This window comes from Mesoplodon densirostris, chromosome 5 (assembly GCF_025265405.1).
Source record: "Mesoplodon densirostris isolate mMesDen1 chromosome 5, mMesDen1 primary haplotype, whole genome shotgun sequence".
Taxonomy (NCBI): domain Eukaryota; kingdom Metazoa; phylum Chordata; class Mammalia; order Artiodactyla; family Ziphiidae; genus Mesoplodon; species Mesoplodon densirostris.
Genome location: NC_082665.1, coordinates 35,237,285 through 35,251,878, shown reverse-complemented (window position 1 = coordinate 35,251,878; position 14,594 = coordinate 35,237,285). Strand labels below are relative to the sequence as shown.

Below are 14,594 nucleotides of genomic sequence, written 5' to 3'. Positions count from 1 at the left end.
TTGGAATAAGGTGTAGAAGAAATTGAGAAGTGGAAAATGTTTGTAGAGTTGTGTGTGTGTTTGTGTGTATAATACAATTATTAGTCAAAACACATGTTTTCATTAATTGCTATGAAAAGGAAAAGGAAGAGATGGTGATATAACTCATCACTTTTTAAAAAATATAGTAGGATCAGTTCCTTCTGTTGATTGATTTATTGACAGTAGCTTCCAATAATATTCATAAAGTATGCTTACTTTAATTAACTACTATAATGGTTGGTTGGCAATGATGAAAATTGCCAGAGAATCATAAAATATTCAAGCTGGAAATGACTTTGGGGATCATATACCATGGCAGATGAGGAGAGCAAAGTCCATAGAATTTAAACATCCTTAAGGTCACACATCTGGAAGGCAGTTTCAGTTCTTAAGATCATTCCTCCTTTTCTTGTCACAGTGCTCATAGAATATCATGCGTCATCTTAGAGTTTTGAAAGTATTTTAAGGCAATAATATCTTGTTCTCTTTTTAGGTTGTCATTAGGAGTAAAAGTGGAGAGATCTTGTATCGTATTTCACCGTGGGCAAAGTATGTGACTCGTGACGCTGAAAATGTGAATTATGATTGGGTACACTGGGATCCAGAACACCCATATAAAGTGAGAACAACAACTCTTTAAATAAATGCATGTTCCAATATTTCTAGGAAAATTAATTTTTACTTTTATAACTTTTATTTTAATGTTCAACTTCTCTCTTCACCACCGGTTTAATATTTTACATCATAGTGTACTCGTTTGCTATATATATATAGCAAACGAGTCCATCATCTGTAGTCAATAAAATATAAAAGTGAGTTTTTGTTTTATCGTGTGTTTCTGAAGTTGTGGGTGGGGGAAGAACACTAAATCTCTATGTACTGACCTATAAGGAATACTGATTTTTAAAAATTTTAACTACAATTTCTGATTAATCAAAGACTCTCCAGTGGTGTAATATTTCTCAGTGTCATGGGCTTGAAGCAGGATCAGTGTCCTGAGGAACAACGAATAGTCAAGACGTCTCATGAATGTATTAATTAGGGTAATTTTTAAGGCTGTCTTATTGATAAGAGTTACAGGTATCTTGGAGCTCACTTTTCTGTCCTTTAAGTTATCGAAGCTTGTTGATAAATGCTTTGCATTTAATAATTATGCATTTCACAGTTCTTATGTTTTCTCTAAGGCTTAGGCTCAAAATACATCTTCACTCAGTGATAAGGCATAAGCCATCGCATGACTACTCTTTTCAATAGGTCTATTACCATGATCCTAAAAAGGATTTTTTTTTTCAAAAGAAAGTTTAATGGAGGCAGCCAGTGCCTTTTATATGTGAAGGAGTTTCAAAGTGTTTGACTGAGTTAATTTGTCATTTCATTTAACATGCTTAATCTGTTAGTGTCATACCTGCATTTTTGGTTTAATTCTATATGTAATTTTAATATTCTGTAGTTTAAGCATTCCAAACCAAAGAAGCCAAGAGGTCTACGAATTTATGAATCTCATGTGGGAATTTCTTCCTATGAAGGAAAAATAGCTTCTTATAAACATTTTACATGCAATATAGTACCAAGAATCAAAGACCTTGGTAAGTAATAACTGTGATTTTTATTCAGATAAATTTTAATGAGTCTGTTCTCTTATTAGAGAAGCTAATTACAAGTGTCTCTTTTTTTGTGTTAAGAGATTAAATATGTAATAGAAATGCATGTTATTTTAGGCTTCTCAAATTGCCCTGTAATAGTGATAGCATAGAAAAGAGAAATGGAATAAGATAGAACATAAGAATTCAAGATATTATTCCAATTTCAATTTTAATTTTAATGTGAAATGATGGCTTCCAAAATTATAGATAAATACATAAGCATAATTACTTTTCTACAGGAGAGAATTTTTATCAATTTAAGTGGTCATTGATTATAGCCTGTTCGTTTTAGTTTGTTAGGGAAAAAAATCTTACATTTGTAAGGTGACTAGAACTCATTTTGTTTCAGAGTCATTGTATATATAGTTCCTGTCTGGATGACTTATTAGACAGATATTTGTGGTGCATCTTTCTGTGTGAGTCACATTGGTCTAGGTGTTTGTATATTGGACTCTAATGACACAAACCCTGTCTTCATGGGAACAAGCAGGAGAGTGAATAGTGTACTGCTGAATTATTGATTCAGAATGCTTTAGATCTGTTATTTTCTTTTTATAGGTAATGCTTTTTATCATTTCTCAGTGTATTAGCACCTGCTCCAGTGGCTAGGCAGGAAGATAAACTACATTTAATTAGTCTGCTTCTGGTAGGCAGTCCACATTTTGGCTAGAGGAAAAGTTTTTCATGGTTGAAATTTTTAGTTATATAAGGGATCTTGATTATCTGAGATGGTGAGTTCAGGTTCCAGAAACCAAAATTAATTAAATGTTTGGATAATTTAATATAAATTATATTTAATAAATATTAATGTTGTTATACTTGAGATGGTCCCTCATTTCATACTGTAAAAATTGTTTATGACCTGGATCTTGCAGAAGTTTCAGCAGAACAAGGATTTTCTTATTCATGTTTGTGTTTGAATTACCTAGCCCAGTACTCTGACCATAAGTAAGTTTAGGAATGGTGAATGACATAAAATGTATAATAAAAGCTATAAATTGTTACTTGTTCAGAAGAATAATATTGGTTATATAATACAGAAATAAACTACAAACTCTGTATTTTGTGACTAAGTATTATACTTGATTTATATTATTGAGCAGTAGTTTATATACATATTTCTACCAGGCCTGATAGAGTTAATTTGTTTCTTTTTTTAACAATAAAACCAACAGTAATAACTTTTCAACAGATTCTGAATCATGGAGTTTATGTTATCCTTTAAACTTACGAATCCTCAGTTCTGAACATGAATTCGTAATTGTTCCAATATTAATTATGTACTAAAATATGTGCACAAGAAGTTATATTGACATGAATTAGACTTTGAGAACAGAATAGGAATATTTTCTTTGCATGTTGCAGAAGGCAATTAAATCATATTTGAAAATTTTACCATATTTTACTTCAAAGAAAATGATTTTTTTAGTTTTTTAAAAGACCAAAGTTTCTTCTACTCTGATTATTTGCTTACATTAAAAACACATTAATAGGGGCTTCCCTGGTGGCGCAGTGGTTGAGGGTCTGCCTGCCAATGCAGGGGACACGGGTTCGTGCCCCGGTCTGGGAAGATCCCACATGCCGCGGAGCAACTGGGCCCGTGAGCCAAAATTATTGAGCCTGCGCGTCTGGAGCCTGTGCTCCACAACAAGAGAGGCCGTGATAGTGAGAGGCCCGCGCACCGCGATGAGGAGTGGCCCCCGCTCACCACAACTAGAGAAAGCCCTCGCGCAGAAACGAGGACCCAACACAGCCAAAAATAAATAAATAAATAAAGCAAAACTGTCAACAAGTAAAAATAAACACTATAAAAACACATTAATAAAAATATTTGCGTTAAGGATTTTAAAAAATACATACCTATCTTTCTGAGTCAGTTCATTTGAGTCAATTCATTTAGTGTTAAAGCAAAACATTTTCAGATAGAGAAAGGAAGGATATGTGTGTGTGTGTGTGTGTGTGTGCGCGCACATGCACGCGCACACATGTGTGCTCATGGGTGACTGTGGAGTAATTTTATAGGTCCTAGAAACAGTGGAAAATGGAAGCATTAATGCTGGTTTTATAAAAGCTACCTTGTAGAAAAATGGATTCAGTGGTATGGTATATCTTATGCTAGAAAAAAGAGAAATATAAAGAAAAAGGTGAAATTAAAAGTACATGGCCTGCAATCAGTTACTTTTATTTGGCTTTCACAATCTTCGATATGAATATTACAAGTGCAACTGAAGTTTAGCATATGCAGATTGCCATCTTTAATATTCTAAAGCCAAATAAAGAGTATATTTGCATATCACTTATTACTTATTAAAATGAAGACATTTCAAATAGCTAGACTATAACCCTCAAGAACTAACTGTCTGATTTTGTGTTAGAAGGTCAGACAAGCAAAGATGTTAAAGTAGTAGAACTTTTCAAAATGACCAAATCTTCTAGATTATATGTAAAATTTAATGCCTTTTGAACAGGGTGCTGTGTTTATATATTGTTTTCATTACTTTTTTAAAATGTGGCTCTTAATCTCTATTTGACCTTTTCTTATACAGGATACAATTGCATTCAGATGATGGCGATCATGGAACATGCTTACTATGCCAGTTTTGGTTACCAAATCACAAGCTTCTTTGCAGCTTCAAGGTAAAATGAAAGAAATTATATCCATTCTTGTCTGAACAAAACATTTAAAAAATGAAATGAATTTCTATATTTTGTGTGATGTCTTATAACCTATTTTAGGGTTAATAGAGCTAATAGAAGCTGAGCATTTTCTTTAATTAAGATCGTAGACTCTCTTCTCATCGAGCCTTAGAGACTGGCCTGATTTAACATTGCTTTTCACAAAATGATTTCTGGCACAGAATATCCAGTTAGCCTGCTGAAATTGTGATATGTTCAGAGGCCTAAGCTTCAGTCAGAAAATCCTGACTTATGGAAGCCGTTATTGCTAGAGCTCACATCCTTTTCTGGAAAGAGATTGACTTATATAGGAAGGTAACTGAGGAGGCCCTTGGTGGGATATATACTACCCACGGAAGGACTGTCCTTCTTCCCAGGGTGAAATCCAAGGAATATTGCTTTCTGGGCAGAAAGACATCAAGGGGTCCTATGCAGAGAGGTACTGACCCAAATAACCACAAGTTGAACAAGTCCAACATTGTCTCTGCCACATAGAGCTTACAGGGTGGTGGCATACAGACATAAATCCAATAATCATACATATTATGATTTACACATGTAATAAAAGCTAAGAAGAAGATGGCGGATTTCTCCGATAGCATAGAATCAGGGGTCTAATCAGTTTAGATTAGATCTGAACTGATGTTACAACTGAGATCTAAAACATGATTAAGAGATAAACAGTTTTCAAATCTAAAAAAAAAGAGTTACCTGGGGGGAGGAGTGAGGTGGGAGTAGGTAGATAGCATTCCAGACATACAGAGAAGATACTGATCCCTTCACCTATTTCTCTTCATAGGACTTCTCCTTGAACGAGTTATCTGTCCTTGTTGTCTCTAATTCCTCCACTCCTCTTCTTTGTTGAACTCATTCCAAGCACGGGCTCCACCACTTTGCTGAAACTGCTCCTGTCTAGGATACTGTTGCCCTCTGCATTGTTAAGTCAGTCATCAGTTCTTAGCTTACTTGTCAGCAGCATTTGGCACAACTGATTACTCCTACCTTCTTGCAACTTTTTTCTTCTCTTGGCTTTTAGAATATTAAACTTTCCTATTATTTTTCTCACATGTTTCGTTGCTTCTTCTTTACTTTGTTTGCTCTTTCTGACCACTAAAGATGGGCCCTCCCAGTGCTCAGCCCTTGGCTCCATCCCCTTCTGTATCTATATGAAGGAGCTTTAAGGTCTCATCCATTCTGATGACTCAAATGCACTTTATTTCATTTTATTTTGAATTTTATTTTATTTATTTTTTTATACAGCAGGTTCTTCTTAGTTATCCATTTTATACATATTAGTGTATATATCTCAATCCCAATCACCCAGTTAATCACACCACCCCACTGGCTTCTTTCCCCCCTTGGTGTCCATACGTTTGTTCTCTACATCTGTGTCTCAATTTCTGCCCTGCAAACCAGTTCATCTGTACCATTTTTCTAAGTTCCACATGTGTGCGTTAATATATGATATTTGTTTTTCTCTTTCTGATTTACTTCACTATGTATGACAGTCTCTAGATTCATCCACGTCTCTACAAATGACCCAATTTCGTTCCTTTTTATGGCTGAATAATATTCCATTGTATATATGTACCACATCTTCTTTATACATTCGTCTGTCGATGGGCATTTAGGTTGCTTCCATGACCTGGCTATCGTAAAGGGTGCTGCAGTGAACATTGGGGTGCATGTGTCTTTTTGAATTATGGTTTTCTCTGGATATATGCCGAGTAGTGGGATTGCTGGGTCATATGGTAATTCTATTTTTTGTTTTTTGAGGAACCTCCATACTGTTCTCCATAGTGGCTGTATCAATTTACATTCCCACCAACAGTACAAGAGGGTTCTCTTTTCTCCACACCCTCTCTAGCATTTGTTGTTTGTAGATTTTCTGATGATGCCCATTCTAACTGGTGTGAGGTGATACCTCATTGTAGTTTTGATTCGCATTTCTCTAATAATTAGTGATGTTGAGCAGCTTTTCATGTGCTTCTTGGCTATCTGTATATCTTCTTTGAAGAAATGTCTATTTAGGTCTTCTGCCCATTTTTGAATAGGGTTGTTTGTTTTTTTAATACTTAGCTGCATGAGCTTTTTATATATTTTGGAGATTAAACGTTTGTTCGTTGATTCATTTGCAAATATTTTCTCCCATTCTGAGGGTTGTCTTTTCGTCTTGTTTATAGTTTCCTTTGCTGTGCAAAAGCTTTTAACTTTCATAATGTCCCATTTGTTTATTTTTGTTTTTATTTCCATTACTCTAGGAGGCGGATCAAAAAAGATCTTGCTGTGATTTATGTCAAAGAGTGTTCTTCCTATGTTTTCCTCTAGGAGTTTTATAGTGTCTGGTTTTACATTTAGGTCTCTAATCCATTTTGAGTTTATTTTTATGATGGTGTTAGGGAGTGTTCTAATTTCATTCTTTTAAATGTACCTATCCAGTTTTCCCAGCATGACTTATTGAAGGAACTGTCTTTTCTCCATTATATATCCTTGCCTCCTTCATCATAGATTAGTTGACCATAGGTGCGTGGGTTCATCTCTGGACTTCCTACCCTGTTCCATTGATCTATATTTCTGTTTTTGTGCCAGTACCATATTGCCTTAATTACTGTAGATTTGTAGTATAGTCTGAAGTCAGGGAGTCTGATTCCTCCAAGACTGCTTTGGCTATTTGGGGTCTTTTGTGTCTCCATACAAGTTTTAAGATTTTTTGTTCTAGTTCTGTAAAAAATGCCAGTGGTAGTTTGATAGGGATTGCATTAAATCTGTAGATTGCTTTGGGTAGTACAGTCATTTTCACAATATTGATTCTTTAAATCCAAGAACATGGTATATCTCTCCATCTGTTTGTATCATCTTTACTTTCTTTCATCAGTGTTTTATACTTTTCTGCATACAGGTCTTTTGCCTCCCTAGGTAGGTTTATTCCTAGGTATTTTATTCTTTTTGTTGCAATGGCAAATGGGAGTGTTTCCTTAATTTCTCTTTCAGATTTTTCATCATTAGTGTATAGGAATGGAAGAGATTTCTGTGCATTAATTTTGTATCCTGCAACTTTACCAAATTCATTGATTAGCTCTAGTAGTTTCCTGGTGGTATCTTTAGGATTCTCTATGTATAGTATCATGTCATCTGCAAACAAGGACAGTTTTACTTCTTCTTTTCCAATTTGTATTCCTTTTATTTCTTTGTCTTCTCTGATTTCCATGGCTAGGACTTCCAAAACTATGTTGAATAATAGTGCTGAGAGTGGACATCCTTGTCTTGTTCCTGATCTTAGAGGAAATGCTTTCAGTTGTTCACCGTTGAGAATGATGTTTGCTGTGGGTTTGTCATATATGACCTTTATTATGTTGATGTTCCCTCTATGCCCACTTTCTGGAGATTTTTTATAAATGGGTGTTGAATTTTGTCAAGAGCTTTTCCTGCATTGATTGAGATGATCATATGGTTTTTCTTCTTCAATTTGTTAATATGGTGTATCGTATTGATTACTTTGCGTATATTGAAGAATCCTTGCATCCCTGGGCTAAATCCCACGTCATCATGGTGTATGATCCTTTTAATGTATTGTTGGATTCTGTCTGCTAGTATTTTGTTGAGGATTTCTGCATCTATATTCATCAGTGATGTCGTTCTGTAATTTTATATTTTTGTGGTATCTTTGTCTGGTTTTTAGTATAAGAGTGTTGGTGGCCTCATAAAATGAGTTTGGGAGTGTTCCTTCCTCTGCAGTATTTTGGAAGAGTTTGAGAAGGATAGGTGTTAGCTCTTCTCTACGTTTGGTAGAATTCACCTGTAAAGCCATCTGGTCCTGGACTTTTGTTTGTTTGAAGATTTTTAATCACAGTTTCAATTTCATTACTTGTGACTTGTCTGCTCATGTTTTCTATTTCTTCCTGGTTCAGTCTGGGAAGGCTATACCTTTCTAAAAATTTGTCCATTTCTTCCAGGTTGTCCATTTTATTGGCATAGAGTTGCTTGTAGTAGTCTCTTAGGATTCTTTTGTATTTCTGCAGTGTCTGTTGTAACTTCTCCATTTTCATTTCTAATTTTATTGATTTGAGTCCTCTCCCTCTTTTACTTGATGAGTCTGGCTAATGGTTTATCAATTTTGTTTATCTTCTCAAAGAACCAGCTTTTAGTTTCATTGATCTTTGTTATTGTTTTCTTTGTTTCTATTTCATTTATTTCTGCTCTGATCCTTATGACTTCTTTCCTTCTGCTAACTTTGAGTTTTGTTTGTTCTTCTTTCTCTAATTCCTTTAGGTGTAAGTTTAGATTGTTTATTTGAGATTTTTCTTGTTTCTTGAGGTAGGCTTGTATTGCTGTAAACTTCCATCTTAGAACTGCTACTGCTCCATCCCATAGGTTTTGGGTCATTATGTTTTCCTTGTCATTTGTCTCTTGGCATTTTTTTTTTTCATGGTACGCAGGCCTCTCACTGTTGTGGCCCCTCCCGTTGTGGAGCACAGGCTCTGGACGCGCAGGCTCAGCAGCCATGGCCCACGAGCTCAGCTGCTCCACGGCATGTGGGATCTTCCTGGACCAGGGCACGAACCCGTGTCCCCTGCATCAGCAGGTGGACTCTCAACCACTGCGCCACCAGGGAAGCCCTTTCTTGGCATTTTTTGATTACCTCTTTCATTTCGTCAGTGATCTCTTGGTTATTTAGTAACATATTGTTTAGCCTCCATGTGTTTGTGTTTTTTACGTTTTTTTCTCTGTAATTTATTTCTAATCTCATAGCGTTGTGGTCAGAAAAAATGCTTGATATTATTTCAATTTTCTTAAATTTACTGAGGCTTCATTTGTGACCCAAGGTGTGATGTATTCTGGAGAATGTTCCGTGTGCACTTGAATAGAAAGTGTAATCTGCTGTTTTTGGATGGAATGTCCTACAAATATCAATTAAAGCTATTTGGTCTATTGTGTCATTTAAACCTTGTGTTTCCTTATTAATTTTCTGTCTGGATGATCTGTTCATTGGTGTAAGAGAGGTGTTAAAGTCCCCCACTATTATTATGTTACTGTCGATTTCCTCTTTTATAGCTGTTAACAGTTGCCTTATGTATTGAGGTGCTCCTATTTTGGGTGCATGTATATTTATAATTGTTATATGTTCTTCTTGGATTGATCCCTTGATCATTATGTAGTGTCCTTCCTTGTCTCTTGTAACATTCTTTATTTTAAAGTCTATTTTATTTGATATGAGTATTGCTACTGCAGATTTCTTTTGATTTCCATTTGCATGGAATATCTTTTTCCATCCCCTCACTTTCAGTCTGTGTGTGTTCCTCTGTCTGAAGTCGGTCTCTTGTAGACAGCATATATATGGATCTTGTTTTGTATCCATTCAGCGAGCCTGTGGTCTTTGGTTGGAGCATTTAATCCATTCACATTTAAGGTAATCATTGATATGTATGTTCCTATGACCATTTTCTTAATTGTTTTGGGTTTGTTTTTGTAGGTCCCTTTCTTCTCTTCTCTTTCCCACTTAGAGAAGTTCCTTTAGCATTTGCTGTAGAGCTGGTTTGGTGGTGCTGAATTCTCTTAGCTTTTGCTTGTCTGTAAAGCTTTTGATTTCTCCATAGAATCTGAATGAGATTCTTGCTGGGTAGAGTAATCTTGGTTGTAGGTTCTTCCCTACCATCACTTTCAATATGTCATGCCACTCCCTTCTGACTTGTAGAGTTTCTGCTGAGAAATCAGATGTTAACCTTATGGGAGTTCCCTTGTGTGTTATTTGTGTTTTTTCCCTTGCTGCTTTCAATAATTTTTCTTTGTCTTTAATTTTTGCCAATTTGATTACTGTGTTTCTCAGCGTGTTTCTCCTTGGTTTATCCTATATGGGACTCTCTGCACTTCCTGGACTTGAGTGACTATTTCCTTTCCCACGTTAGGGAAGTTTTCAACTATAATCTCTTCAAATATTTTCTCAGGTCCCTTCTCTCTCTTTTCTCCTTCTGGGACCCCTATAATGCGAATATTGTTGTGTTTAATGTTGTCCCAGAGGTCTCTTGGGCTGTCTTAATTTCTTTTCATTCTTTTTCTTTATTCTGTTCTGCAGCAGTGAATTCCACCTTTCTGTCTTCCAGGTCACTTATCTTTTTTTCTGCCTCAGTTATTCTGCTACTGATTCCTTCCAGTGTATTTTTCATTTCAGTTATTGTATTGTTCATCTCTGTTGGTTTGTTCTTTAATTCTTCTAGGTCTTTGTTAAACATTTCTTGCATCTTCTCGATCTTTGCCTCCGTTGTTTTTTGAGGTCCTGGATCATCTTCGCTATCATTATTTTGAATTCTTTTTCTAGAAGTTTACCTATCTCCACTGCAATTAGTTGTTTTTCTGGGGTTTTATCTTGTTCCTTCATCTGGTACATAGCCCTCTGCCTTTTCATCTTGTCTATCTTTCTGTGAATGTGGTTTTTGTTCCACAGGCTGCAGGATTGTAGTTCTTCTTGCTTCTGCTCTCTGCCCTCTGTTGGATTAGGCTATCTAAGAGGCTTATGCATGTTTCCTGATGGGAAGGACTAGTGGTGGGTAGAGCTGGCTGTTGTTCTGGTGGTCAGAGCACAGTAAAACTTTAATCTGCTTGTCTGCTCATGGGTGTAGCTGGGTTCCCTCCCTGTTGGTTGTTTGGCCTGAGGCAAGGGAACACTGGAGCCTACCAGGGCTCTTTGGTGGGGCTAATGGCCGACTCTGGGAGGGCTCATGCCAAGGAGCACTTCCCAGAACTTCTGTTGCCAGTGTCCTGGTCCTCACGGTGAGCCACAGCCACCCTCCACCTCTGAAGGAGATCCTCCAATACTAGCAGGTAGGTCTGGTTTAGTCTCCTATGGAGTCACTATTCCTTCCCCTGGGTCCCAACATGCACAGTACTTTGTGTGTGCCCTCCAGGAGTGGAGTCTCTGTTTCCCCCATTCCTGTTGAAGTCCTGCAGTCCAATCCCCCTAGCCTTCAAAGACTGATCCTCTAGGAATTCCTCCTCCCATTGCCACACCCCCAGGTTGGGAAGCCTGACGTGGGCCTCAGAACCTTTACTTCAGTTGGTGGACTTCTGTGGTTTAAGTGTTGTCCAGTTTGTGAGTCACCCACCCAGCAGTTATGGGATTTGATCTTATTTTGATTGCGCCCCTCCTACCATCTCATTGTGGCTTCTCCTTTGTCTTTGGATGTGGCATATCTTTTTTGGTGTGTTCCAGTATCTTCCTGTCAATGATTGTTCAACAGTTAGTTGTGATTCTGGTGCTCTCACAAGAGGGAGTGAGAGCACATCCTTGTACTCTGCCATCTTGGACCAGTCTCCTCAAATACACTTTATATGCCAACTGCAAAATTTAGTTCTCCAGTCCTCACCTCTGTTGTGAACTTCAAACAGTGCCTATTTGAGGTTGGGGTATGTAGTACATATCTCATTCTTAACCTGTCCCAGATTAAATATCTGATCTTATCTTCTAACCTTCTTCTCTTGCTATCTTCACTAATTTAATAAATGACATCTCCATCTTCCAATTGTTTAAGCCAGCTGCCTTATACTTGACTTTTCCCATTATATCCCCCCCCACCCCATACTCTAGCTATCAGAAAACCTAACCACTGGTAACTTCAAAATATATCCCCAATCTGGCTGCTTCAACTGCTACCACCATGGTCCAAGTTGCTGTTTCTCACTTGCCTTATTTCATTAGGTCTGTAACTGGTCACTCTATTCTCTTGTCCTCCTTCCCTAGCTTTCTCCCTCTCCACACATGTGGACCACTTTCTGCACAGTATATAAAGTCGTCTTTTTAAAATGAAAGTCAGATCATGTCACTCTCTTGCTCAGAACTCTGATGATTCCCTGTCCCTTTCAGAATAAAAGCCAAATGCCTCACATTGATCCATGAGGCCGCATGTGATCTGGGTCTTGGCCAACTCTCTGAGTTCATCTCTTTCTTGATTATTCCACTCCAGCCACACTAGAGTATTTGCTCTTCTTCAGATGCTCCTGGCTCATTTCTACCTCCAGTGCTCTTTCTTTCTGTACACTCTGCCCCTTAAATATTCACATGCCTTCCTCCCTATTTCTTTCAGGTCTTCGCTGAAATATTGCCTTTGTCATAAAACTTTCACTGATGACCATATTTAAAACAGCAAACCTTCCCTTCTGACCAGTGGCCTTGCTTCATTTTTCTTTAGAGCAGTTATTGCTGCCTGACATTCCACATGTTTTGCTTATTTATTTGTTATCATCCAACTGGAATCTAAATTCCATAAGGCCAGTGATGTTTATTTTGTACACTGCTGAATCTCTGGAGCATAGAAAATTTTTTGGCACATGGTAGATAGCTTAATAAGTATTTGTCAAACAAATGAATGAATGAATGAAACTTTAGGGCTGTTTATTCATTGAACATGATGTTCAATGAGTGGGAAAAAAGGTGAGGTCGGGGGGCTTCCCTGGTGGTGCAGTGGTTGAGAATCTGCCTGCTAATGCAGAGGACATGGGTTCGAGCCCTGGTCTGGGAGGATCCCACATGCCGCAGAGCAACTAGGCCCGTGAGCCACAAGTACTGAGCCTGTGCGTCTGGAGCCTGTGCTCCGCAACAAGAGAGGCCGTGATAGTGAGAGGCCTGCGCACCGTGATGAAGAGTGGCCCCCACTTGCCACAACTAGAGAAAGCCCTCACACAGAAACGAAGACCCAACATAGCAAAAATAAATTAATTAATTAATAAACTCCTACCCCCAGCATCTAAATAAATGAAAAAAATTTTAAAAAAAGGTGAGGTCAGTAGGATAAGAAGAGTAACGGGTAGAGTGTCATAAGTCTAAAGTTACTGGAAGGAGCCAGATTAGGCAGTGCAGTAAGTCTTTATAAGGACAGTGGTCTTTATCCTAAGGACAATGGGAGTCCAAATATGATTTTAGAGAGAAGATGACATGATCATATTTGCATTTTTAGAGGCTAGCTCTTGCTGCTCCGTGGAATCTGCTATCAGGAGCCCCACTGCATACTAAGCACTGTACTGTAACGTGGGAAACTAGATGGTCAGAGCCCCTGCCCTCAAGGGACATATAGTCTAGTGAGGAAGAGAGATAGTAAACAATTCATCACAAGGGTGATTTTTTATTTAAAAGCAAAAGTTGATGTTATGGAAGACTGCAGTATTGAGATTTTTACATAGGTTAAGAAAGGCCTTCCTCTTGGGAGTGATTTTTGTTTCCTGTTTCATGCTGACTAGAAAACTGTTTTTAACACAAACCCACGTGCATGTGAGCTGCCTATCTTTCCTGCTTGGGTGGTGACAGGACCCGCTGGTACTTGAGGCATTCCAGTCTGGGAATAAGTAAGTAAAGGAGAAATGGCCTCAATTAAGGCACCAAGGATATTCAAAGAAGTATTCTAAGAGCCCTCACAATCCCAACCATGCATGCTTAAAGGGATGGCCAGGTATGTGGACAGGAATGACCGTACCCCTCAAACTAGCTAGGTTTGGCGATGGAAATCAGAAACTCTGAGTATAGAGAAGTGGAATTTTACTATCTACCTACTCAAAATGTGAATTTTCATTGTGCTATAAATCTACAATTAACAGCCAGATTTATTTTTTTATTGAATGCTTTCAAAAATGCCTAATAACAACTATTAAGCAACTTTGACTTATATCTAAGTATTATATCATACTACATTTGTACATTTGAAGTATCTAGTACTGTGCTGGTAAAACAATGGATTCTCAGTAAATGATTGGCTGTTTGGTTTAAATATGATGTGATCTTGTTTTTGCTGTCTCCTTTACCTTAAGCCGTTATGGAACTCCTGAAGAGCTGAAAGAACTGGTTGACACAGCTCACTCAATGGGTATTACAGTCCTCTTAGATGTGGTACATAGCCATGCCTCAAAAAATTCAGAAGATGGATTGAATATGTTTGATGGGACAGAGTCCTGTTACTTTCATTACGGACCTAGAGGGACTCATAATCTTTGGGATAGTCGATTATTTGCCTACTCCAGGTACGTACATAGAATATGGAAATGTCTTATTTGTTTAAAAAATAATTCAAGGAATTTTACTAAATTCATTGTATGTATACTCTCTCACTGGTATTTAATTTCTTAATTTTTTAAAAAAATTTATGAGAAATGTTTAACATACTAATAGAATTTACCTTGTTTTGATTAGCACATGTATTAATGGTAAGTTGCACTAAATTTTGGTTTTACAAATCATATGCTATTTAACATATATTGGTTATATTGCCCCTTAAA

At 37.2% G+C, this 14,594-nt stretch overlaps 1 protein-coding gene across 1 annotated transcript in view; it reads left to right on the top strand.

Moving 5' to 3' along the window:
• The window catches only part of GBE1 (1,4-alpha-glucan branching enzyme 1), a 294,356-nt gene that overhangs the window by 149,653 nt on the left and 130,109 nt on the right, over positions 1–14,594 (top strand). Inside the window, exons 4-7 of the mRNA XM_060098622.1 lie at positions 515–640; positions 1,472–1,607; positions 4,211–4,301; positions 14,130–14,339. Of these exons, the coding sequence (XP_059954605.1) occupies positions 515–640; positions 1,472–1,607; positions 4,211–4,301; positions 14,130–14,339 (563 nt within the window). The remainder of the gene's footprint in view (positions 1–514; positions 641–1,471; positions 1,608–4,210; positions 4,302–14,129; positions 14,340–14,594) is intronic.